Source organism: Sceloporus undulatus, chromosome 3 (genome assembly GCF_019175285.1).
Source record: "Sceloporus undulatus isolate JIND9_A2432 ecotype Alabama chromosome 3, SceUnd_v1.1, whole genome shotgun sequence".
Classification (NCBI taxonomy): Eukaryota; Metazoa; Chordata; class Lepidosauria; order Squamata; family Phrynosomatidae; genus Sceloporus; species Sceloporus undulatus.
In genome coordinates, this window is record NC_056524.1 from 44,675,290 (window position 1) to 44,701,749 (window position 26,460).

A 26,460-nucleotide genomic window follows, 5' to 3' on the forward strand; every position below is an offset into this window, starting at 1 on the left:
TGTGCTGAATTAACTGGCTTTTAAAGTGTTCACAGCTGTCTATCACTAACACAGTGGGCAGATATGGCCATGGTGGAGGAAGTGGTAGTAATGGTTTGGGGCAATCTACAACAGCAAACATGCTCCAGCAGTCTGATTCCCAAACACCTACATATTCAAAGACCCAGAAGCGGACACAAAACACTAATGCAGTCATTGTCATGGCTACTATAATCTCAAGTTTGCTCCATTTTCTAAATTGTTGACAAAGGCTGAGCTGAGGCTGAAAAATTGCCAGCCAACATTCTGATAAAGAAGATGACTTTCCTCATATACAGCGGTCCCTCTGCATTCACAGGGGTTAGGGATGAAGGAACCTCATGAATGTGGGGAAACTGCAAATAAAAAAGCACTACAGTGGTACCCCGGGTTACGAAATTAATTCGTTCCGCGGTTAATTTCGTAACCCGAAATACCTTCGTAAGCCGAATTCCCATAGGCGCTAATGGAAAAATAGCTCTCTGCTGCCCTCCGGTGGCGGAAAATAGCGCCGCGGTTTTTTCGTAACCCGAAGAAACCTTCGTAAGCCGAAGCAATAAATCCCTATGGGATTTTTTCGTATCCCGAAAAATTCGTAACCCGGCGCATTCGTATCCCGGGGTACCACTGTATTCTTTTTACTTAAGAGAATACCTCTCTAGGAATTTCCAGGTCCTGCAGTGTAACTCTATGGTCAACATCTGTCAGAGGTTGATCATAGAATCATGCTGGAAGACCTACAAATGTCTAGAAAAGTGTTTTCTCTAGGAACCTCTAGGTTCTCCATCCAGCACAACTCTATGGTCAACCTCTGGCAGAGTTTATTTATTTATTTATTTATTTAGGTATTTATATCCCGCCCTTCAGCCCTAATGGCTCTCAGGGCGGCTTACAATTATTATTTTTAATCAGACAGTTCCCTGCCCTCAGGCTTACAATCTAAAAGACACGAAACAAAAGGAGAAGGGAATGGTGAGTGGGGAAGAGTTGTGCTGGAGGACCTGGTGATTCCTAGAGATGGTAAATAATCAAATCAGCAAAAGTCAAAGATGCAAATGTGGAGGGCCAACTGTACTTCTGGACACCTATACCAGTTTTCTATATACTCATTTTCATCATAGTGCTAATAAAAGAATTTACAACAGTAAAACTTCAGCATGTTGGTCTATCAACATGTAATCCATATCTTACACACAACTGTGGAAGCAATTCTAGATAGACAAAAATCTAAATTTTTTTGCCGATTAAAGGCCAGAGACTGGAGCTACAGTTACTACACATATTAGTGATAATAAGTCCTTTTTGTCTCACCTGCAGTAGTCCATGCTATATTGGGGGAAAAGATGCATTCTACATCCCAATCATGCAACAAAGTCCAGTGGCCAAAGGGAAAATGTAAACAAACAGGTAGTGGGGACCTTCCCAACACTTTCATTACACAACATGCTACAAATTCATGGTATTCATGCTACAAATTTATAGTACTACATTCCATTTTAACTGCCATGGCAACAGGGATTTGCAATTTAGGGAGTGCCTTTTAAAATTCTCAGTCAGAGACCCTTATGTTTTATTGAATATTGTGCAGATGAAAACTAAGACACATGTAGTTAAGCAACATCAGCTTGTGGTCAAGATAGCAAAAGTTATGAATGAGGAAGAACAAACATGCTAGAAAAGGCTGCAGAAGTTTGGTTTTGCCTGAGACTACCAAAAAGGATGAGATTCTGGCGCTCCTTTATTCCTTCCCTGCTGAGTTAATGGAGAGCAAACTACTTTTGTGCTTTGAACTCAGTTTGCAGAAACTGAAATAAGCTGAGGAGAAAGGGAGAAAGTGGAAGTAGGAGAGAGAAACTGGATCATTTTAAAAGCATCAGAAAAGTGAAACAGTAGGTTAAATGGGATGTGTGTGTTGTTTGCCTTCAAGTCATCCATTTATCGGGACCCTAAGACAAACCTATCACATTCACAGGGCGTTTCTTGAGTGGAATTTTGCCACTGCCATCCTTTGAGGCTGCCAAATTGGAAGAGTTGGGATGTATTATGAACTACAAACCTCAGGATTACATAGGATGTTGCCGTGGCAGTTAGTGAAATGTGAACAGGTCCCAGATCATTTTGCAAAGTGCTGTACTTCCCATTAATAGAAAACACACAGAGATTAACATTGCCCCTCATAATCATGCATCTAGAACTCCACAGAATGAAAAACTAGGATGGAAAACTAGGGCATGAGAAATTTGGATGGAAAGGGGCCACTGGAAAAAGGATTATCTCCATTTCTCTGCTCAGAGCTCCCTCCCCACCCCCATTGTAGCTCTTTATTCAAAAAGCAGCTAGAGCTTCACTGTATATTTGCATGAAACGTATACTTAAACTATTGCTAGTGTGAAGCAGACTGACTGATTTTAATGACTTACTTCAAATCTTTCCTTATATTCATACTTAAAAGTATATCAAAAATGTGAGCAAAACTGTGAAAAAATAATATTGTGCAACCTAGAGAAAATATTCAGAATGAAGTATCAAAATAGCCAAAAAGACTGGGAGCAATTAGTTTTCAATAGAAATGTTTTGAACATTTGAATATGACTGCCAAAAATTACACTTCATCATTTATTTAAATGTGGAGACACGTTCTTATGACATCCACTATTATTCAAGTGATTCTCAAAATGGCACATCACCTTAAGAGATGCAATATTATTTTGGCAAGTTTCTGCACATGGCATTTGAAGAAAAAAATTAACAGGACAGAAAAACACTCTGCAAAAGCAAAATATTTTCCATAATTTTCTGCCAGCAAGATGCCTTATTCAATCTTATACAGAATTTGTCTAACAGAAACATGTAAAACCATTTAACATTAAAGCTATATAAATGACAAAAACCATATCAAGTACTTTTTAAATGCAGGATTTGAGAACATTTTGATTTTTTAAAGAACATTTAAAGACCATTTTTACTTTATTATACTTTAAACTATTTAGATTATTTGGTAAATGACTGAAATGCAGAACAGCTAGAAAAAGATGACAACACAGGAAAAAGAACTTACGTAAATAATAGGCTTAGTAGTAATTTGCGATGGGTTTTCAGTTACAGAAGACTCCACCTCTTTTACTGTGAAGATAAGAAATAAAAAAGATAGTTACTAACCTTATGTAGAATTTAAAAGTATTTTAAATGCACTAATTTTGTCTCCCAGCTTTTTAAATTAATACTACTGGTGGGGGGCAAATCTACAGCAGAAGTGCACAACTTATCCTTTCTACAAAGACCAGTTTGTTCACCAGTTTGATGACATCAAACAGCCACAGAGTTAGGTTGTTCAGTTTGACTTGGGGGGGGGGCATAGACTCTATAGCCCTGAATTAAGTTCATATCAGAACAAATGTGATTATTCTGTGAGACATACATCCATAGTATCTTACCTGTGTTTTTAGGCAACCAAATTTTGGTAGTTAGGACAGATTGGGGGTTATGGATGCCAAGGATCATTCACTGGTTTTAGCGACACTGAGAGACTTCAAGGACACTGAGGAACTTCAGGGAGCCAACAGTTTGCACTTTTTCCACCCTTCCCATAAAGTAACTGCTAAGCTATGTTATGATATTGTTGAAGACTCTGGGATAAACCTCTGCTTTCATCTTGTATTTATTTGCTTTGGTTACTTTGTTCTGAATGGTGGGAAGCAACTTCTCAGTTTCGTTATAATCCACAGACCACACAGAAAGAAGGTGAAGGCAAAGACCACTTAGTGATCAATTCAAATATATGAGACTTTTAGAAGTCTGATATGGAGGGGCAAAATATCTTTTCTTTCCTAGAGTTTAAAGAGATTTAGAACATATCATATTCAGCGAGGGTAGATGTGATAACATATATTTCTTTGAATTGCAACAGAATTGTTTAAATGTGATATATACCATTAATGAGCTGGAGAGAGTCAGGATCCAAGTTCATTGAGGCATTCTCCAGTAAAGTATTCTTATGAAGGATTTCAACAATATAATGTCTGAAATCACTGACTGTGTAAACAACAGTTGGGTTATCTTCGATCTCTAAAAAGGAGTTGTCTTCCACTTTGTTGGACTGAAGGTTGATGAGATCCCAGGTGGCATTGCTGATAGCTTCCCCATCAAAAACCACTGTGTACAGAACCTCCACACCACTAAACATTTGAAAAAGGAATTATTAGAGAAAAGCACTTATGGTAATACTGCTGTTAAGATCTTCATTTCCCAGCTGTAGGCCATTTTCAGCAATCATATACTATTATATAATTTGTGATCCTGTCTGTCCATCTGTATACCGTCTGTCTGTCAGTCTGTCTGTCTGTCTGTCTGTCTGTCTATCTGACACCCCACCTTTTCTCCAGTCCTGGACCTATGTCTCCATTTTCAATAATAGCTAAATTCTTAGGAACAACATTTTTCAAGTCTGATAATTGTATTTGATATTGCTCTTATTGCATGCTGTATATACTCAACTATAAGTCAAACTCATGTATAAGTCGAGGGTAGGTTTTGGGACCAAAATTATGGATTTTCCCATGACCCATAGATAAGTCGAGGGTAAAACTTGGAGACTCCTTCAGTGTGTGTATGTGTGTGTTCAGCAAGAGAGACTCTAACTGAGGCTTTTTGCTTCAGTGTTTTTTTCAACTTTGGTTTCAGCCTTCACCCAGACAGCAACAGCGGTTGGGAGAGGGACTCTGTTTGTTTAACAGCAATTAATCACTTTGGACTCTTGGCACAAGAGAGAAATAAACTGTTCTGTCGTCTGCATGGGAAATCTGAAAGAACTGCTATCACATTACCATACTGATCTGTAAATAAGTCAACCTGGAATTTTGGGATCAAGTTTTAGCATAAATGTTTAGACTTATATATGAATATATATGATATTTAGACTTCAAATATCTTTATCCAGTGGAGCAATTTATACTGGGTCTGCTGCACAGGAAGAGGTCAGGACTAACAACTGTCTCCATACTCTGGCTGTGATGAAAATCATATAAGGCAATTAGCCTTGGGAAAATAGCTTCCATGTGTTCCAATACCTATTGTCAGTTATTTCATTGCAAAAACCCTCCTAAAGTCATAATGAATGTTACAAATGAGTCAGCAGTTGAAGTATCAGCTACTGGCTGCCACTGGTACAGCTGCTCTGATGTTACAATTGGCATCACATTTCACACCCTGCTCAGATATCACAGCATGGCTTGACTGCATAGCTGCTGTGTTGGAACATGGTAGAAATCATGGATGACATTCAACTCAACTAAAAAAAGTCTGGGCTGCTTTTATTTCAACATCTTTTAAAGAAAGTTTTACTGTGTAGATTGCCTGCAGATTCGCACCTGCTTGTAAGTTAAAATTAATAATCTACCATATGCAAAAACAATTATTTAGAATTTTCTTTACCTGTCATCCTGAGAAGACCTAAATGATGGGGTGGGGAGAAGGTAACACAGAATAATAAGTTTCCATTATAAGTATTACTAGTCAACTCATCACCACCTTCCTGAAAGCTAAAATTAGACAAACCAAAATAATTTTTAAACAATAGTATAAAGTTAAATATAAACATTATACTTTCATACTAGACAAAATTTCAGCTCTAGTACAATCCAATACACCATAAAAATCTGAAAAGCCATAAATGCAGCTTTTCTCGCTCTGTGATGCAATCCACAGAATTCTGGACTTAAAACAGAGGCCTCCTTAGTATATGTAAAGCAAAGAAGGTAGAAATAAAGCAACAAGTTCCTATTATTTCTACCAAAGAATTAGTTTGAAACACTGATTTATCTCTAGTGGGTGAAGAAAGTTAATAGGGAGACTCATGTGGACTATAGTGCTGGAATACAGTTTTATAGAGATCACAGACTTCCAGAAAGACAGATAAATGGATCCTAGAGTAAGTCAAGCCTGAACACTACCTGGATTCCAAAATGATTAAACTGAAGCTATCATACTTTGGACATATCATGAGATGAGATAACTTATTGGAAAAGATGATAATGCAGGGAAAAGTATAAAGCAGTAGGAAAAGAGGAAGGACACATTACAGATGGAAAGACTAAATCAAATAAGCCATGGCCTTGAGTTTGTAAGACTTGAGCATGTCAACGGATGAACTCTTGGAGATCTCTCGTTAATAGGATCACCTATTAATATTTATATAACAAATAGTGTGGCTTCTCCCGCATAAAACAAATCAGCAAGTTAGTGTAAATCAAGATTCAGTAAAAATTTGGATTATACCAGCAGCCTTTATGCCATTAATATATAAAGAGATTTATTTTCTTATGCTTAAAGAACTTCATACCTGAATTCATTTACATGGACATTCTTGTATCCAGGCAGTCCTTCATATGCATTTTGAATCTATTTGAAAGACAGAGACAAAGATAATAAGATACTTTCCTTTTCTATATGCTTTTTGTTTGTTTCATTTAATACATATTCAGTTAATCATTGCTTTATTCATTCTCCCTTTCAGTATCATTCAAGTGGCCAGGAACAATCATGGTATACTACAACGCATCTGAAAGGCACTAATTGAGCAAAGTTGTCTCTTTCTTCCATTATTATATTGCAAGTGCAAAAAAGAAGTACAGTCTGCCCCTCATATTCACAGGGGATCTGTTCCAGACCCACCCACCCCCAGCGGATTAAAACAAGTGAGACTTTGAGTCCCATTGTGCTTAATGGTGGGTGCAACATGCACACAATCATTGAATTCAATGGGGCCTGCTATCCGTGAATGTTTTAATCTGAGGATGACAAGCCCATGGATATGAAGAGCCCACTGTATTTTATACTAGCGGAAACAAGAACAGTTCCCGCTCCTTGCTCAACCTTGATGTTGAATAGGTGGCCTCAAAAAAGCCATTACTGATCAGCCTATTTTGCCTCTAACGATTGTTGTAAAGCTAAGGTTTACCAATGAAGCAAGATAAGGACAGAAACAAAACAAAGCAAAACAAAGAAACAAACACAGAGACAAACATAAATTATTAGCAACACAGCTCTTCACCCATACAGATAGCATGGTCAGGATAAAACAGTATAATTCTGCTGATGGAAGCAGTTATATTAGCAGAAATGGGAGGGAAGCAATTTACTTTCTTCCTCTTTAACACTGCCATAACCTCCTGCATGCTATCAAAATCTGCTCTAGGGTACTGAGAAATAACCATAGATGGTTTTTGATGGCTCAGAAGGCTGCAGAAGATAGGAGCTAAGGAGAAAGTCCTATTTTGCTAATTGATGTACACTAGTACCAAATTGGATTTAACACTTCATTCTAACTTTTTAAAAGGCTTTTCACTGGTTTTAAGGGTGAACCATCTCCATTTTCCAAATTCCTCATTTTCCCAAGTGACAGACACCAGCAAGACCATTTATTGTAATGATCTATCTTTCATTAAACAAAATTATGCATCTGAGGAAGTAGACTGAAGTCTACAAAAGATTATGCTGCCAATTACTTTCTTTCAGTTAGTTTCAAAGGTGCTACAAGATCATTGTACGTACTAAAATTATCTCTTATCAGAGTAGAAGTGTACAACTGGTTTCTTCCCTCTTCTCCTCCTCCTCCTCCTTGCAATGAACAAAACTCTCTGCTTTGCAATTACATGGATAATGCAATGGGATATTCATATTAAGAGACATCAGGTATACTGTGAATGTGTTTGATCAGGTCTACTGTTTATGTGTCACAGATACTATTTTATTGTCTGTAAGGGCTATAATATATAAAAGTGGTCTTCCCCTTCTATAGATAACACCATTCAGAAAAGAGAGAAACTTTTATTTTCATAGCAATTTAAATTAAATACAACTTTTTTAGAAAATAGGTTATGCTAGCCAATGGATTCTATATATAAACTTACAAAGGGGGCGTTGCAGTTTAGAAAAGAAAAATGAAGGAATTATAAGAATGTGTCTTATAACTGAGGACAAGGCAGCTTCATACACAGGAAAGCAATCTGCCTCTTTACCTCAGTGTTTGTTCCTTTTCAGCAAAAGCTCTGCCTGGAATCAAAACTGTCCAAGTGCTGCCAAATTAGAAGGGTGTTTCTTTCCAAGCACGGAGAGAACTAGGCAAGAGATGAAAGCAACATCCAGATGCCAAGTGGCCTTTGTCCGATCAGACATTTCTTTCATTTATAATATGGCATTGTTATGTGGCCACATTTCCAGGAAAACTAAGATGTCTGGACTAGTGTGGCCATGTATAATAGCAGCAGTGATTCTCTTTGGCTATAGGATAGAGTGGGTATCCATTTTCAATATGAGACAGTGTCAGAGGACTAGACCAGTATACTAAATTCTACAGGGCTTGCCAAGGCAAGATCCAGGTGAAATGGAAAAATGATACGATGTCTATTATTTCATAAATTACATAAAACATCTGTCTCAGTAAGTTGGACAAGGTTAGTTAGAGAGCAGCCCCAGGTAAAGATCATACACATCTTATGCCAACTGCCCAGGAAAGCCAAGATACCATTGCATTTTTTTGGAAAACAGCACTTGTGAGTGACACTGTGCATTTCTGTTACTAATTATTTCACCCAGGCTGGGCTAATGCCTTTATAAAGAGGGGAAAATCAAAACTTGATTGTTCTTCTGTGAAGCAGCTTATAATATAAACAGATGTAAGGTCATGGGAAAGGGCAAAACTTGTGATGAAATGAAGAAGGTTTACAGTTACATCAGTAATATAAGGTCCATAATACACCTGCATGAGTGAGCTTATATCCTGTGAGTGAGAGGGCAGAGGAAGTCAAGGGGATTTCCAGATCCCAAAGAACTTACTTTCTTTCAATGCCAACCTCTCTCATCAAGGATCCCAGATTTAAAAAAAGACAAAAGCTTCAGTTCTCATAACTGCATATGAAGTATGAGTGAACAAAAGAAAGAAGAGGGACTGTAGTGGGATAAGGGTGGGTTCTCTCACTAGGAAGGAATGGAGCCAATGCAAATATGTGTGACCCAAAACCTGAAATATACTTTAAGAAATGTGAGTAAACCATGCAATGCCTGTTTTAGTATTTTAATTTTTAAACACCCAAAAAAGAGGCAGGCCAGCTCCATCACGCCTAGCCCAAGTAAGACGAAGATCCCTCCCTCCAGCCCACACACCATCATCTGGCTTCAGTGGGGGAGAGAGACAAACCAGCTCCATTGGGCCTGGCCCAAAGTAAAATGAACAGAACTCGCTCCAGCCCATCTGCCATGGCCATGGCTCCAGAGAGATGAGCCAATGAACTTGATCCCTTCCCCACCACCATTCCCTTATCATTTTGTATCATGTCTTTTTAGATTGTAAACCTGAAGGCAGGGAATTGTCTAATTAAAAAAATTGTAAGTGCTCTGAGAGCCTTTGTGGCTGAAGAGCGGAGTATACTCTGAATGAATGAATGAATGAATGAATGAATGAAATACAGTGGTAATCTGTTCCACAAGACTTCTCAGGTGATTGGAAGAATAGTGTGCTCATTCTCACATTTTGCAAATGGTGAATTGCCTTGAGGCATGATGAGATGACTGCTTCCCCTGCAAATGGCATTCATAAACTACGTAATCCAATGAAACATTCAGGTTACTCCCATACTTGTATCATTGACAAACTATAAATAGGATTACATTTATACTGTTGCTTTTGTGCTGCTGTAATACACACTAGTGGGTGATGTGCACCAAAATAAAGAGATGCCAACTAGATATTTGCAGATCAGACTCTATCTTGGACTGTGAAAATTTTGCTATTCCAGTCTGTCTGTTGTTTTAACAAATGTTGACACAATGTTCTTGTGGCTTGTGAGTATCAGTTATACTAAACACGCACTCCTGAAATCTGAAAACTCCTCCATCTGGAAGCATCCTTAGGTACAAACTAAATATCTGGAGGAAAACACAACTGCCACTAACCGTGTATCTCCCCAAAAACATTCAGTTCAAAGAAATATATGAACCAACATGCTTAGGGTTTTTCTACACCTGCTTCACTTCACTGAATCCTGTTTGTAGACAGAAATTAGAGCATGATGATGTCACATTTTATATTTTCGTCAAATAATTGTAATCAAGGAGACAAGTCTACCAGTCTCTGTGGGAGTCGCACATTCATCTCACTGTATAGAACTGAAGCTTATATCTTTGGATAATTTTACTACCCTTCCCCCCAAAAAATCCACTAGTGAAACTGCTAAAACCATTCACACAATATCACTGACATTTGAGGCATGTAGCAAAAGTGTGTAGGTAAAGCAATTACTTCAGAAATAAATTGCAGAGACAGTTGCTGGTACTCTTCAGTAAAGGGGTCACTCAGCTCCTCTGTGTATTTCTCTTCAGGAAGAAGAATGCTGAACTCAACCATCTGTTCAGGTGATGGTTTCACCAGTTTGTCATCATCTCGCTTTATCTCATTATTGATCTAGCCAAAAAAAATATTTAGTTATTTGGATTTATAAATTCTCTTCTCAGAAGTACAGATTAGTTAAAAGGAAGAATTCCTTGCACGTACAACATGCATCAAGTAACCCTCATATAGTTGCTGGGCAGCTCAGCAATACTGCTGGCTCCTCCCCTGAAGTTAACTATTTATTTATTGTATTTGTATGTCTCTTTTCTCCCAACTTGGACCCAAAAGCTCACAAAAACTCATAAAAGCTCACAAAAACAATTGGACCTGAAGAGACAGGCCAAAATAAAGCTGCTTTGGGTCACTTTGGAGGTATGCTATTTAAATGAGGCACACGTCCTAAGATGCCGAAAACCGCACCAAAGCCACACTCCTGTCCTAAGGACTTGAGCTCAGCTTTGGCACAGCTTCTGGCCTCTTAGATACATGTGTCATTTAAACAGTATACCTGGAAAGTGATCTGAGGCAGCTTTATTTTGGCCTGTCTGTTCAGGCCCAATTGTTAGGTATCTTTAGGTGGAAAGCTTGCAGTGTTAATTTTCATGCCTGTTGGCTTCTCTGGAAGCTGAACCCCTTCATGACTAGGGTTTTAATTCCTGGGAAAGGCTACATGTGCAGGCTTTCTCCCTGCACAAGTTTACATTTTTGGATGTCAAGGACAGAGGAAGCTTTATGACCTTAGGGTCCCATGTGTGTAACAACTAAGTTATTTGTGATATAATTGTTATTTTAAATATATATTTTACCTTTGGATATGGAAATGTGGTTGGTGTTAAAATTCCATTTCCATTAAACAATAGGTAGAAGCAAATAAAAGTTTCTTTAACAGAGCTGAAGCAGTTATGAAAGAAACACAATTTTCTATGACATACACACCCACTTATTTTTCTACAATGCTGTCTCCAGCCAGTTTTTGCAGGAATAAATACAAAAGCCTACAAACATGTTTAAGAAAAGTTAAAATGTAGGAAGGAAGATATTAGGGGACAGTGATCTTGAAGGAACGTAGTCAGGAGCTGGGTGAGGAGAGGAAAACTGGATCCAGAGAGATGGTTGGAAATCAAGCAAGGAGAAGGACCAATTTTAATACAGAATCTAGAAATTTTCTGTTGAACTTCAGACAGGGCTTTCAATACATTATCCCATTGTCTCCTAGAGATGGTCATAAACACAGAAGATATTTAATTCAATTTTCCTGGTAGGAGGTTTTCCTTGGTTGAACTTAATGAAAAAATTAACATACTTTCTCAAGTATATTAATTATATTAAACAAGTATAACACAGAGTCCATTACACATACTTCGGAGTCTTCAGTCTTGTCCATGGTCCCATCTAAAGGACTCTCAACTGACACTACATCAGGTGGTGGAACATTGGCAGCTGCATCTAAGGATGAAAAATAGAACATGCCTTAGCTAATTAAATATTAGTTCTATGGGAGAATATTATTATTTCCTCTATTCCAGTTCACATCCCACAACAAAGCTTTAAAAAGTACTAAATATGCCAACTTCAACAGAATATCAGATCAAAACAAATGGATGAGAACCAGACTTAGTTATACATGGACTAGACCCACTGAAATAAATTGTATTTACGTTACTGAGGCCTAGCTTAAATCTCATTTATTTCAACAGGTGTACTCTAAGTATGACTAATATTTATTCTATGGATTTTTGAAAGCTGCAGCAGCACAAATGTTGACTTCCTTCATTGTGAATGATGAACAGCCCCCTGTGTAGAAAATTCTGTGCCCTAGAGAGTGCAATTTTTAATTATATTACACTTATAACAATTTTTTAAGCAGTGAATAGTTAAGTAAGAACTGACCTCTTAATGTGGTAGTATCACCAGCTGGAGAAGGTGTTGGCATCCCAAAACTGAAAACCAAAGTTCACAAAAGGGTTAATGGTCAAAATAGGGTTTAAGTTTTTCCATCCTTCAAAAGAATGAAAAACTTTATCTGCTCTAAACCCTGGGATATTAACAAACTGAAGAGACTAGCTGATCATATCACTTTGGGGGAGAGGGGAATCAGACAGTATATTCTTAGTGAGCCCCATGAATTAGGAAAATTATGAAGGCTGGGAAATGGATCTCTGCTCCAGAGTGCCTCCCCGTCTGAAACAGATGGGTCCAAGGGAGCAGCTTCTGGTCACTTTGGGGGCATGGTGTGCAGATGGCGCACACCCCCAAAGTGGCTGGAGGCTGCTCCGAAGACAGCTAAGGCAGCCCAAAGCTGATGGCAAAAAGGGCAGCAAAAGAACAATCCTGCCAGCTGCCCATTTGGGACTGTGGTGGCGGCCTGCTTCAGGAGTGGACTGTCTGGGCAATTGGGCCCCAATCATAGCTGGAACTGCACATCTCTGTCACCCCTATAAGACAGAGGCAAGTACATAGCATTCCTTAAGTCTCACAGTTTGGCAGGGAAAGTCTTGATTAAACCTGTTATGCTACTTTTTTTGATTGTTTTTAAAATGTCCCAGTTTCTCTCCTCCTCCCACTTCCCCCCCTTAGTCTCTAGCTTATGTCAGTTGCTACAAATTCAGTTAAAGTATAAAAGTAGTTCAGATGCAGCTAAGGGGAGAGAAAGGGAGCCCTTCCAGAAGGGCTCAGGCAAAAGCAAACTGCTGCAGCTGCTCCTAGCATGCCTGTTCTTTGTCATTAATAACTTTTGCACTCTTGACCACATTCCAATGTTGTTTGGCCACACAGTTTGCTTCTGTGAAATGTTGGAGCGGTGCCTCCTCGTCATTATTCCCACACCCATCCCATGGGGAGGAAGAGGGCATGTGAATGAGAAACAGGGATTTGACCCAGAGACAAGTGGTGGTGAGAAATGTAGCAATGAGAAACACTTCCTGTTTGTAGGAGGCATTTGCCATGGCAGATACTTAACATGTTGATGACGGCAGTAGGTGGGCTTTGATGACATTTTCCTATTAAATATTTCCCAGTACTATTATTGTCAGCATCAACTCAATGAAACAAACACTGGAAATCAATGGAGAATTAATAACTGGAAAAGGGGGGGGGGGGAAACTATTATCTGTTTTAGGGGATTTTATTATTTGGTAAAATTATTTTGGTAATTCTTTGGTAGTTATTTTACTTCTTTAAAGATGTATAACAGGTGATACAGACAGAACAAGCAATTAAACTGACTTTATTTCAGAAACAACATGTAGTTAAGAGGTATGTCGCATGAAATCAAGACTGTTGATAAGGCAGACTTCTCAACCACAAGGGCCTTTGTAACCATGTTCATTTATTGCTGGTGGTGAGTTTTTTTGCAGTCCTTCCCCATCAACATAGGAATGCTGGGAGCATCGGGACTAGGGGTGGTGCACATGTCTCCAGTGCTCTCTACATGCTTACTCATAGTAAAACCTGAACAGAGCTGTACAAGAACAAGTCAGGGAAGAGATAGGCCTCAAAAGGCCTTCAAAATAAAGGTCAAGAACTGATGAAGCAGAGAACATGCAAGAGAAGTTATGTGATATAATCAGACAGATAAGCTCAAGTAATTATCTTAGGAGGCACTTTTGTGGCTTCTTCATTACCAAATATTCCATATTCACTGGAATATTCCCATGTGATGACAATGTGGAAAAGGCTGAGTCTTCAAAATTTGATGCAGGAAAAGAAAATGAACACAGCTTAAGTGTCACTGTTTGTCAAGGAATGAAATATGAATACATTAATTAATTAATTAATTAATTACCCATTTCTCACTCCTTGAGTGCATAACATGTACTACAATGACAATGAGGCTACCACTTTGGAAGTACTGCTGTGTTAAGGATGAACACTGGAGCAACACATTTTATATGTCATTCTCAACACTTGGAAGGCCAGTGTGAAATATCAGAAAGTCTTGCCTCTACAAGCCAGTCTCCAAATGAATAACACATGTACATTTATATATAATACAAAAATTAAAATAAACAACTGTTAGTTACTTTCTAAACAGATAAAAAATTACAGAGCTAACTTCAATGCGATGTTTATGGAGAACAGTGTGCTAGTGTTGTCCACTTGCTTTTTCAGTTGCTCAGGCAGTAGCACATTTGTTGTTTTGGTACCTTGAACACACTACAATTAGTATACAGAAACACAGAAACCTTTCTTATACCAGGTCAGATTATTTGTGTTCCAAAATCTTAGTCAGAGGTTTTGCCCCATGATATCCTACTTGATCACTTTTTGACTTGGTAATGCCAGGAAGTGAATTTGGGATTTTCTATATGCAAGGCACATACCCTATAAGTGAGCTGTGGTCTTTCCTTCTAATAGGAAAATTTGATATTGGAGAATACCGCACTGCGTTCTCAGAACGTTCTGAGAACCCAATGGGAACGGAACACATTTAAGAATACCGCACATATGTGTTTCGATCGGGTTCTCAGAACGTTCTAAATGTGTTCTACATGTGTTCCAGGAGGGGACGGATTAAATGTGTTCCCAGCGAGCTGTAACGTTCTGAGAACGTTCCAACAGAGGTCTGTGCGGTATTCTTATCTGTTCTCAAATCCGTTCTCTCATTCCTCTGTCTCCTGATTGGCTGAAAGAATGGCAGGCAGGGAGGCAGGCAGGCCAGCGACTGCAGTGAGGGAAGGTGTGTGTGTGTGAGAGAGAGAGGGGGGGAAGAAGGAGGGAGGGAAGGAAGGAAGGAAAAAGGGAGCAAAGGTGGGACAAGGGAGAGAAGAGGAAAGGAGGGAAAGAGAAAGAGAGAGAGAGGGAAAGAGGGGACCAGGGCAGAGAGCAAGAAGGAGAGGGTTTGGGGTGTTACTTTTACAGATAGTCACAATTACACCTACAAGTCAGGCGATGCAGTTTCCAGTCTGGTATCTAGAGTAGGGCCAATTGTACCATGAAGCATAGAAAGGTGGGTAATCTCCAAATTCGAGGAATTGCTCAAGTGCATCAAACTGTCAATTATTACACTTTTTATCACTGCCTGGACCTTCTGCTTCAAATTTATAATCAAATACTGCCTGATTTTGCCACAAGGGAGCCTTCAGGCATGCTTAGCATTCTTTTTCAATTCTCTAAAGAACAAATTCATAACCCAAATGGTTGGAAAGATGTATACACTCTAACCATCAGAAAGGGAAAATCAAAGACAGTCTGTTAAACCCTTGCTTTCAAGCCAGGGCTATACCCAAAGGCTCTGAATGCTCAGGTGCTGCCCTCTTTCCCTCCAACCAACAAGACACTTTTTAGCTGTGACATACAAGTTAGAAGAGTTAGAGTTAGGAGTCTGTCGCATTTTTAAAAATGCAATTTATCCCTGATGGGATACAGTGACATTTTAAGTTATTAGCTGTTTTTGTCACATGTAATCCACTGCTGATGCCACCAAGTGACTGAAACCCGCATGCAGCCCAGGTAGCAGCTGCACTCAGCTGGCAGCATTTCAAAAATGGGAAGCAATAAGTTGCTTTTTTAAAAAATGCGATAAACTCCACATAAACACTTCGAAATAGTAGCATCTCACGCAGGACAAGTCATTGGAGAAACTAAATGGCACCTATTTGGAGGAATAAAGTAGCCCGGTATCTTCTTGTTTGCATGAAATGAAACATCAGTGCACATTCTCTCCTGCCACCTCTTGCTTCCTTTTCTGAAGTATGAAATGGGAAGGGAGGAATATCCCCAACTTGCCACGGCCTCCAGAGGCAGAGGCAGACTAATCATATTATTTCAAGCCAGACCAGGTTGGTTCCCATAGTCAATCATTCCTAGGAGGAAAAAAATTTACCACTGTGGAGTACCACAATTAATATTTGATCTAGACTGAGGACACTTTACAAAGAATGTTTTGCTTAAGCATGAGGAAAAGGACAAGGCTTCAGGTATGCATAAAGAGCAGAAAGGACAGAGTCTCTATGACTCCTCACATTCAAACATGATTCTCACTGCCTTATTGCACAAGAAGAGAAAGCAGAAATAGAGCTGGAGAGTAGCGACTTCCTCCATACTCCACTGCATGATGCTGTAGCACTTCAGTTCTCCTACTGTGGGAGACAGGTTTAAAAGCACATCTTTTATCTAGCTGGGAAAATCTGTTCAACAAAAAAACATGCTTTTACATCTAGTGTTGTGATAAACCAGTTTTTTTTCTTCTCATCCCTTGAGAACTCGGTGCACTTTTTAAAAAAAATATTTGTTTCAAAAGTCCCACTTTCAAAAGGTTATTTTGTCTCTCCCTGGCAGCGGCGAGAGAAGTATTTTTCACAGATTTCTTGAAGGACAATAAAAGACAAGGCGAACAGTTACGCTAATTACATGTGTTAGTGCTAATTTAATTTGCATTTCAAACTCAGTTAGCATGTCAAAAGGAAGTTTGGCAGAGATTTAAAGAACATTCCTCTGCTTGAAAAAACTTGAAGGCACAAAAAAAAAACCCTCCACCAATTTCAATAAATAAATTTTGGTTGTAGCCCCAACAAGAAATGGTAGAGTTGGGGGGACCCTCAAGGACAATCCAGTCCAACCCCCTTCTGCTATGAAGGAATGCATAGGAATACACAGGATCCTAGAGGAGAGGTAGTCTGATCCCCTGTTCAACATCAGGATGGCAGTGGAGGATGTGATCGTAAGGCAAACCTATCACAGGTTTTTCTGGGCTATGGGTTGATCCTGAGGCTGAGAGAGTGTAACCCTCACAGAAGAGAAGAAGGTGGCGGGGTGGGTGGCAAATGGCAATGCTCTTCTGGCCAGCAGGAATTCTGCCATGGAGAAATCCTAGGACTAGAATGTATCCCAGAGGTCATCTAGTCCAACCACCTTCTACTATGAAGGAATACATAGAAATCTTAGCCTAGAGGCAGGGCATGACCCACCCCCACTCCTTCTTCTCTTTTGTGAGGGTCACACTCTCTCAGGCTCAGAGGCAGGGCATGACAAGCCTACCTCTGCACACTCACTCTCTCATGGTGTTCCTAATAAACCTATCATGGTGGGTTTTTTTCTTTTGGCAAGGAGAGTTCAGAATGTCCCTGAGTCTGAGAGAGTGTGACTTACTCAAGGTCATCCTGTGGATTTACATGGCTGAGCTGGGATTAGAACTCTAGCCTCCCACTGCACCATACTAACGCACTGGGTGGCCATGGGCAAGTCACATGATCTCAGCCTCCAAGTCCAACTCTAGAATTCTAGGTATCCCTTCATGGGAGAAGGAGGTTGGATGAGATGACCCTTGGGAATCTTTTTCAATGCTAGGATTTCATCCCCGCCCCCTTCTTCTCTTCTGTGAGAATTTGAATGGGAGAGCATGACGAGAAAGGGGAGAAGATCTGAAGGTATCCATCATACATAAAATGCTCTCTCCTTTTGTTCTCATTTGTTTTTCAAAGCAAAACTGTGGGCAAAGATGGGGGAAGACATCACCCTAATAAAGGAAATAGCCTCTGGTAAAACCCAGTATAAGTGGTAGTTTTGTTTATGCAAAATATGCAAATCCTGGCCATCGAATTGTCAGCTGAAAGGTCCTGTCCCTTCACTTCATTTAGATTGATTAATTCTTACTTACTTAATTCTTACTTGTTTAATAATAACTTCTTCTCTTTATAAAGATTATGAAATCTTTGAATAACAGATATTTCATGTGTTTATCGAATTCTGATGAGAATTCTCTACATCACTATTTACAACCATCTGCCATCAGAAGAGAACTGAAGTGTTAGAACATCATGCAGTAAGGCACAGAGAAAGTCACTACTTGCCACTGCCAGCTACATTTCCACTTTCTTTTTTCATGCGATAAGGCTCTCAGAGACAAATGAATAGGGTGACACCACCTCCCTCTAAAGGTGAAGTGTCCTGAGGCAGTTTGACTGACACCCTCATCCCTCTCAATAAGTGATAGGCAAATTCTGTAAGATGAACGCTAGTTTGCTAGGTAGATTATGCTAAGAGCATTTTTCACAAGTCCTGCTTTTAGTACTGGATGTTATCTGTTAGAGAAACACTTCAAAACTGTATATCTATCCCAGTTTCCAATACAACATGGTGGCTTGCAACATCATAAAAAACAAAAGAAAATCATACATAAAAATAAAAACCAGCATCATCAAGCCACTGAAAGTAACTAGAAAACTATTAAATGCAATTAAATCCTAAGAAATCAAGATCATTTCTGCTGAACATCAAAAAGTTTGGGTTCAGATAAATAATCGCTACTGAGAAGATCCAATCTTTGGTAGCCATCCTATCTCACCACACCAATGATGTAGAAAAATCAGAATTCTGGTCAGCTGCAGGTTTTTATTCACATATTTACAGATGCAGAAAATGAGAATATTGGGTTTTTAATATGCAGACAAAAATACCAAAACTGGAAGTATTTAGATACCTGTTAAGCGATGTAATGTTGCTATATTTAAAGTCAAAATCCTACGAACAAATCAGACAGAAAGTAAGAGGACCAAATTTATCCTTAAATGCATACTTCTGAAGTCAATTATGTAACCATAAGAACAGAAGCTGTCTTTTAATTATCTTACTTTTCCCCTTATATATATATATATATATATGTTACAGTTATAAACATAAATATTTGCTTAGTTGGTTCAGAGGGGACATAACAGACTATACACCTCTGTTTCTCTTGAAGAACTGAAATTCTTCTGAAAGCCCAGACCCAGACATTTCTGATGATGATATTCAAAATGAAATAGCTATTTCCCTTTAAGCAAATATATTCATTAATGCATGCTTGCTTTTTATTGTATTTAACCCTTGGATCAGAAAACATTTAGCTACAATGGACTACAAATCTGGGCTGTGGAGGAAGATTTTATCTTCAGCTACTATCACGCAGCCCAATGACTTCAGTGAGAAAAATTTGGTCCAGCTGTTGTAACATCTAGACAAAGGACATACAACACGAATGTCTATTGCCTACCTGCATATATGAAGCTCTGGACCAGCTTGGCTGGATATTAAGCAAAATATTAATGTATACATGTATCTGTACATCAGCAGGTTTTTTTAAAATGGGCAATGAGCAACAGAAAACTAAACACCAGTAAAAACAGGAGAGTTCAGTCACTCAAGACTGTAACTTAAGTTTTGGGGGTCATCCAGCCACAGTAGTGGGCCAAATATGAGACCTAATTTGGCATAGTTCAGCAAAATATCCATACTAACAATGAATTTGCCTGTTAATTTTTATAGAGATTTCCAGTCTATGAGGTAAATAAATGTCTTACGTTTTTTTGTGGTTAGTATATAAATGTGCTTGATATTGTCAAGGAGCGGTACGATAAAAAGATTTCAGCTTCTGAAAACATTCAGTACTGATAAACATTGGTTCTTATCTCTGGTTAGAATGAAATCTCTGTTTAAAAAAAAATAAACAGGTAAACTCACTCGTGTCACTAGATCCTTCTTATTCCAAAAAGGATGAAATTACACAGTAGTTTGGACTTGCATGCTTAATTTTTAAATTTTACTTACTAGCAGAGGTAACCTGATAAAAGAATGGGACCATGTAAGCAGAGGGTTTCTCTTAGAATTTAAACTCTGGAAGTACAATACTGACAGAAATCCATCGCACCCCTGTTTCGATTATTTGTGTTAGAGAGAGAGCTGCTATTTTGTAACACAAAGAGCAGTGTGGGAGAAGGGGTTCCAATAGGATTATGAGAAAAAGGTAAAATCATTTCCCCCTCACCATGATTTCCCATCACCACATCCATTATTTAAAGTTTTTAAAGATAAGCATGCAAGTCCAAAACCACACATTAATGCTTCTAAGTTGAACTCTTATGTTTTATGGTCTGCTCAACAATATCACGTTACTTTTATGATACCTTAAGGACTCTACTATTTGTTGTGATTCCAGTAGGCTATGAAAGAAACTACAATTAGTACTGTGAGCGGTACACATAAATTTTGGGAAGCCGCCTTGGCTTCCCTAGAGAGAATCCTTGAAACATATTTTCTTCCACAAATGTCAAAAATAAAAAAATAAATAATATATTTTTTTTACATTTCCTGAGTCTGCTTGGCAGCTGGTCCCACACTCTGGCACATCTTCTTGCCAACTGATGCCTACATATACCACCTCTCATAAATTTCTACTGATACCAAAGTATTTTGTTTTTTAGGGAGGGGTTAAGAGACAAATTTTTGGCCCATAAGCTGATAATATATTTACATTCATTTTACCTGATTGTTGTAATTGAGGTTATTCATGTTTTACTACATAGTTTGTTTTTATGTTTTTTTTAACTTTACATTTATTGTCACTTTATTATCTTTGATTATTTTGGATTATTTTGCTTTGAAATTCTTTTGGTTTTATTGTATTCATTTTGTTGAATTTTGTACAAACAGGACTTAAAGAGAGTAACAAATTACACAATAAAAATCGATACCTTTTTAGTAAAACAATAATGAACATGTGAATAGTTAATAATTACATTGATTCCTCCACATCTGTGGCTTTGACTTTTGCGCATTTGATTATTCACAGATTTTATTAATATGTTCTCTCTAAGAATATCTAGGTCCTCCAGCGCAACTCTAAATCAAAAGTCACACTGAAGGACCTAGCTATTCCTAGAACAAACACTAGGCATTTGTAGCTCCTCCAGCATAAATCTAGGGTCAATGTCTGGCAGATGTTGAGCACAGAATTGCACTGGAGGACCTAGAGATTCCCAGAGAGTGTTTTTGTTGTTTGCAGTTTTTCCACATTCACGAGGGTCCTGTGTCCTTAACCCCAGCAAATGTGGAGGGACAAGTGTAATTCAGTTCAACAAAATTAATGACGTTATTATGTATTCTTTTCCTCTCATATCTCTGGTTATAACATTCCTCCAAAACGAAGCATAAAATAGCCTGAGCTGCTACTTTAAAGACCCTATTGCAAAACGATGGAGAAAGGGGGGAAATCTATAAATTCCATAAGCATGAAGTTAAAAAGCCATCAATCAATCTTTTTTTAAAAGTCTCTTGAATGTTTAGATTTAGTTGTGCTTACTTCAGGAATGTGAAGCCATGTTCCATCCAATGGATTAACAATACAGTATGACTTACAATAAAAAAAAGCATCTCAGAAAAATAAAGGAAGACAGATAATTCAAAATAAAACAAATAAAAACAATAATATCATCAACATCATAAAACAAGTAACTAAACAAAGAGAAGCAGCAGCATGGTGTCCTCCATTTGTTAAAGTCTCAAGTGAATAAACAGAGAAATCTGAAATGAGGCAGGACATATCACAGTTATTGGTGCTCTGATTATTAATTCTGCAATGTATTTGATATGGGACACAATCCTTGAACACAATTCCAAAAACATAATAACTACAAAATGCAATTGATAGATTATTAAGTGGGACTGGACATATGTAACTCATCTTGCCAAATGTGTAACAGCTGCACTGATTGTTGCTTCCCAGAATAATTCCTGGTTTTGAACTTTAGAAGAAATACAGCTTTCAGTCAGGTTATCTTAAGAACAAGCTTCTTCCAGAGGTATCTAGGGAAAATTAATTGTATCCCTCTACCTATGTTCTGAGGTGAGGTTCATGATGGCCTCAAGATATAGCTTTTTCTGATATAACAGACCAGTCCTGGAACACTCTCCAAGCACAAAATGCCTGGACTCATTACAGATGTGAAGTAACATACTGCCTTATTCTGGCCTCCTGTCTTTACCTCTACTGCTACTGTTTTTATGTTTTAGTGTTTTTTTCAGCCTGAATCCAATTAGTAGTCCCAACTAGAGAATATTCATTGAATCAATGGTAACTTGTGAAATCAGCATTTATGTAAAATCCATTGATCCAATTGATCTATTCCAGTTGAGGCATCTTACGATTTAGGCCACTGTCTTCTATGGGTTTATGATAATATTCTCAATTTGATTTTGTTAGGTGCTTTGAGAGATTTTACTAGAAGAGTGGAATAGAAATATATTAAACAAATAAGTATATAATTGAATAATTAGTAGTCTATGATGTCAGCCATATTGTTATTTGCTTAAGCATTGCCTGATAATGAGACCAAACTGAAAATTCAGAGGGCTATCAGTAGGAGCAGAAAATCAGAAAGGATTATATTGGGCCCCAAAATATTATATTATATTATACTATACACACACACACACACACACACACGCCTGAGTAAGAATTCCAAATATTATTTCAAGACTACTATGAAAACAGCAGGCTGCATACAGTGAGTTAAGGAAATAGTTATCATTTGTGGTTTAGCAAATAGTATATTATCAAAACGTGCCTATCTTGGCTTGGAAAACTGGCCACCTGGCAAACAGTATGGAGAGGACACTGTATTCTTCATTCAGTGCTATATACACAGTTACTTTCTTTTCAAAACATGGCAAAGGTTTAATGTTTGTAAATTGTACAGAATCCTTGGTTAAAACTGTGCGTGTTTACTTGGGAGCATGTCTCAATCAGTTCAGCTGAGTGTGCTTTCAAGCAGGATTGTATCAGTCTTTACTATATTTTTATGGCTGCATTCCTAAATAAACTTCCCAGGGATTAACCTTCATTGAACACAATGGGAGCAACTTCTGAGTAAATGTGGGCAGGGTTGTATGATAAATCAGCAAGAAAAAAATGAATGGACTTGGTCCAGAAAGACTGTTAATAAATATTTAAATAAATAATGTTGAAATAAATGGAAGAATACACAGAGTTTTTTATTTTGCTTAAATTGGGGAGGGGGATCTACGTCTCTGTAATTTTAACATCTCCACTTTTGTTGTATTACTTGCATTATATTCTCTAGCAAAATTATGTAGCAGAAATTAAGTTGCTCCTGGAATAGAATCATAGAATCACAGAATCGTAGAGTTGGAAGAGACCACTAGGGCCATCCAGTCCAACCCCCTGCCATGCAGGAAATCCAAATCAAAGCATCCCCGACAGATGGCCATCCAGCCTCTGTTTAAAGACCTCCAAGGAAGGAGACTCTATCACCCTCCGAGGGAGTGCATTCCACTGTCAAACAGCCCTTACTGTCAGGAAGTTCCTCCTAATGTTCAGGTGGAATCTCTTTTCCTGTAGCTTGCATCCATTGTTCCGGGTCCTGTTCTCTGGAGCAGCAGAAAACAAGCTTGCTCCCTCTTCAATATGACATCCTTTCAAATATTTAAACAGGGCTATCATATCACCTCTTAACCTTCTTTTCTCCAGGCTAAACATCCCCAGCTCCCTAAGTCGTTCCTCATAAGGCATGGTTTCCAGACCCTTCACCATTTTTGTCGCCCTCCTTTGGACACGCTCCAGTTTCTCAATGTCCTTTCTGAATTGTGGCGCCCAGAACTGGACACAATATTCTAGGTGGGGCCTGACCAAAGCAGAATACAGTGGCACTATTACTTCTCTTGATCTAGACACTATACTTTTATTGATGCAGCCTAAAATTGCATTGGCCTTTTTAGCTGCCGCATCACACTGTTCACTCATGTTCAACTTGTTCATGTTCATATTTATTTATTCATTTAAAGAGAAAAGTGTCTGAATCAACTGAAAAAAACGGAACTATGTTCTCACATGGAAACTTGCTTATTTCAACATCATCCCCCCCCCCCCCCCCCCCCCTTGTGAGGGAAATTTGAAATGGACATTTAAAACTCTGACAAAAGATTGTATATGCACTAGACATTGGCCAGGCTTAGGTTTTTTTCCCTGCAGAAGTACCAGTTCATGAAAGTGTTTCTCCTCCATGCCACAAACTGAAAACAGAAACACAGAAACTACAAGTAATGAAGCTTCCAGTATAGAACACCTGGGCATAGAATCATGTCTAAGACATACTTGAGAATGCATATTCTGATCTAGCATGAATACTCACATAAGAACATTCATGGACCAATGTGAGGTTTTCAGAGAATACAGGGACAACAGCAATAAGAGACACTGAACCCCCACAACATCCCCTCTGGCCCTGGGAGAAGGCAGGAACTGACTTGTTCTATGTCAAGGACAGGAACAATATGATTACAGTAGATTATACTGTACTGAAACATGTACAGTGATCAGAATGCTGAAAAACCATTTTGGAAGGCATGAAATATGTGGTATTCTGATTTGAGACAATGAAGATTTTCACACGGCATCATTATATTGTTCCTTTATCATCCCAAAGTGTAGTGGAATTGTCTATCTATTAAGATGATTCCACTACACTTTGGGACGATAAAGGAACAATATAACGATGCCATGTGAAAATCTTCAATGGCCCACAATTCACCTGAACAGAATTCCAAGAGTTGTGCACAAAGGGGGAATTTCACCACAATATGTCAACACTTGCATATGCATAGAGCAAATGGAAAGGTGAATATCCTTTCATTGAAGGTAAATATGACTCGGGGACATCTGTACCTAACCATTAGACCAGTGGTCCCCAAACTGTGCACTTTAAAGGATTTTGGACTTCAGCTTGGCTAACATGGCTGAAGCTTCTGGGAGCTAAAGTCCAAAATCTCTTCAAGGGCACAGTTTGGGGACCACTGCGTTAGACCATTGCAATACATCTTCACAAGGAATGGACAGCAGCCCCATCCAAAGATCGATAAAACAAAGAACTAGGGTATTGCTGCCTGTGAAAGACTGTTAAAACCCCACTGGGATTGGGATAACAGTACCTGGAAGCAGTTGAAACATCAGCTGTTAAAACAAGTTGACTAATTAAGCAAAGACCAAAGACCATTCTGTAGATGACAGAAGGTCTAGGCACAGCCAATTAAGTCCATGTGTAAAAGTATGGTAAAGGGGCACAGTTCAAAATATAATGGAAGACAGATCCTTTGACATTGGAGAGTGATTGAGAAAGCAGCTGCAGAGTGCAGACAAAGGGAACTCCCACACGAGGAAGGAAGATGCCAGGAACTACAGAAGGGAAAAAGCCAACAGGCCATCCCACATAATAATGGTGTCAGGCAGTACAGAAAAAAAAACACAGAGCAACAAACAAAGAGTAGAAAATATATACAAAGAGCACCATGTCTGGATCATTACGAATCTGTAAAGATCACAACAGATCAGCAGTTAAGGCTGGCTCTCTGAGCTGGGATAAGTGCCAGCAATCCTTAGACCCAGCCGCCAGATAAACATTTTTTGTTATAAACCATTTAGAAAAAAACATGTGGGAATATGTATGGTCCTTAGAAGTAAAACCAGCATTGGCTGAAGGTGAAGTGTGAAGGAGAATCAAGAAGAGTGGAAGAGGAGCCACTCAGACTGTGTGTGGCAGAGAAGGAAAGGATTGTAGGCCTGATAACATCACTGTAGAATTTATACTAAATAAAATACAGTGTGCCCTTTCTTTACATGGGGGATCCATTCTGGACACCCCCCAAATAAAGCGAATTCCGCCTATGCTCGAACTCCATAGATGTACACCCCATTGTTCCCTATGGGACGCGCCGCCCCTTCTCCCCGCACGGCTTTCAGCATATGCTGAAAGCCGTGTATGATGCAGGCACACTGTACACTAACATAAACAGTTTATTTTCATATAAAGTGATGGTTGTGCTTCATTTATGTAAATAATGGAGATTATCGCATTGCTTTTCCTCTCACACTAGACGTAGGGTATAAACTTAAATAGGAGGATTTTATTGCACACCACCATGCCCAGGCAGTAGCATCCCATACCAAATCCAGCCTTCCAATACCTGATCTGGACTTCTCCCGCATCTTTAAATGAATGGGATTTTTCTGTTGTTTAAAAGGTTTGTGAGAAACCTGGATTGGGTACAGGATGCCTACTGTCCAGGCACAGGGGTGTGCAATAAAATCACCCTATTTAAGCTTCCATCCCACATCTAGCATGGGAGGAAAGATGGTGCAATAAAGTCCTAGGTCACATGAAACATAGGCAACATGTTGAGAAGTTATGGTATGATCATGGCTGCAGTTCCACAACTTTGTGACAGCCTTTAAGTACAACTGTTTTAAGCCTAAGAAAACAAGGTCAAAGGGGCTGTCAACAAATACGTTT

The 26,460-nt window shown here is 38.7% G+C and overlaps 1 protein-coding gene across 3 annotated transcripts in view; it reads right to left on the bottom strand.

Moving 5' to 3' along the window:
- IMPG2 (interphotoreceptor matrix proteoglycan 2) overlaps nucleotides 1-26,460 on the bottom strand; it is an 86,096-nt gene that overhangs the window by 21,534 nt on the left and 38,102 nt on the right. For 2 of the 3 annotated variants that reach the window (XM_042456140.1, XM_042456139.1), the window contains exons 6-13: nucleotides 19,374-19,403; nucleotides 12,293-12,342; nucleotides 11,763-11,848; nucleotides 10,313-10,474; nucleotides 6,356-6,414; nucleotides 5,449-5,466; nucleotides 3,949-4,193; nucleotides 3,077-3,141 (exon numbers count right to left, since the gene is read on the bottom strand). In XM_042456140.1, coding sequence (XP_042312074.1) covers nucleotides 3,077-3,141; nucleotides 3,949-4,193; nucleotides 5,449-5,466; nucleotides 6,356-6,414; nucleotides 10,313-10,474; nucleotides 11,763-11,848; nucleotides 12,293-12,342; nucleotides 19,374-19,403 — 715 coding nt within the window. The remainder of the gene's footprint in view (nucleotides 1-3,076; nucleotides 3,142-3,948; nucleotides 4,194-5,448; nucleotides 5,467-6,355; nucleotides 6,415-10,312; nucleotides 10,475-11,762; nucleotides 11,849-12,292; nucleotides 12,343-19,373; nucleotides 19,404-26,460) is intronic. The other variant, XM_042456141.1, reaches the window with a different exon arrangement.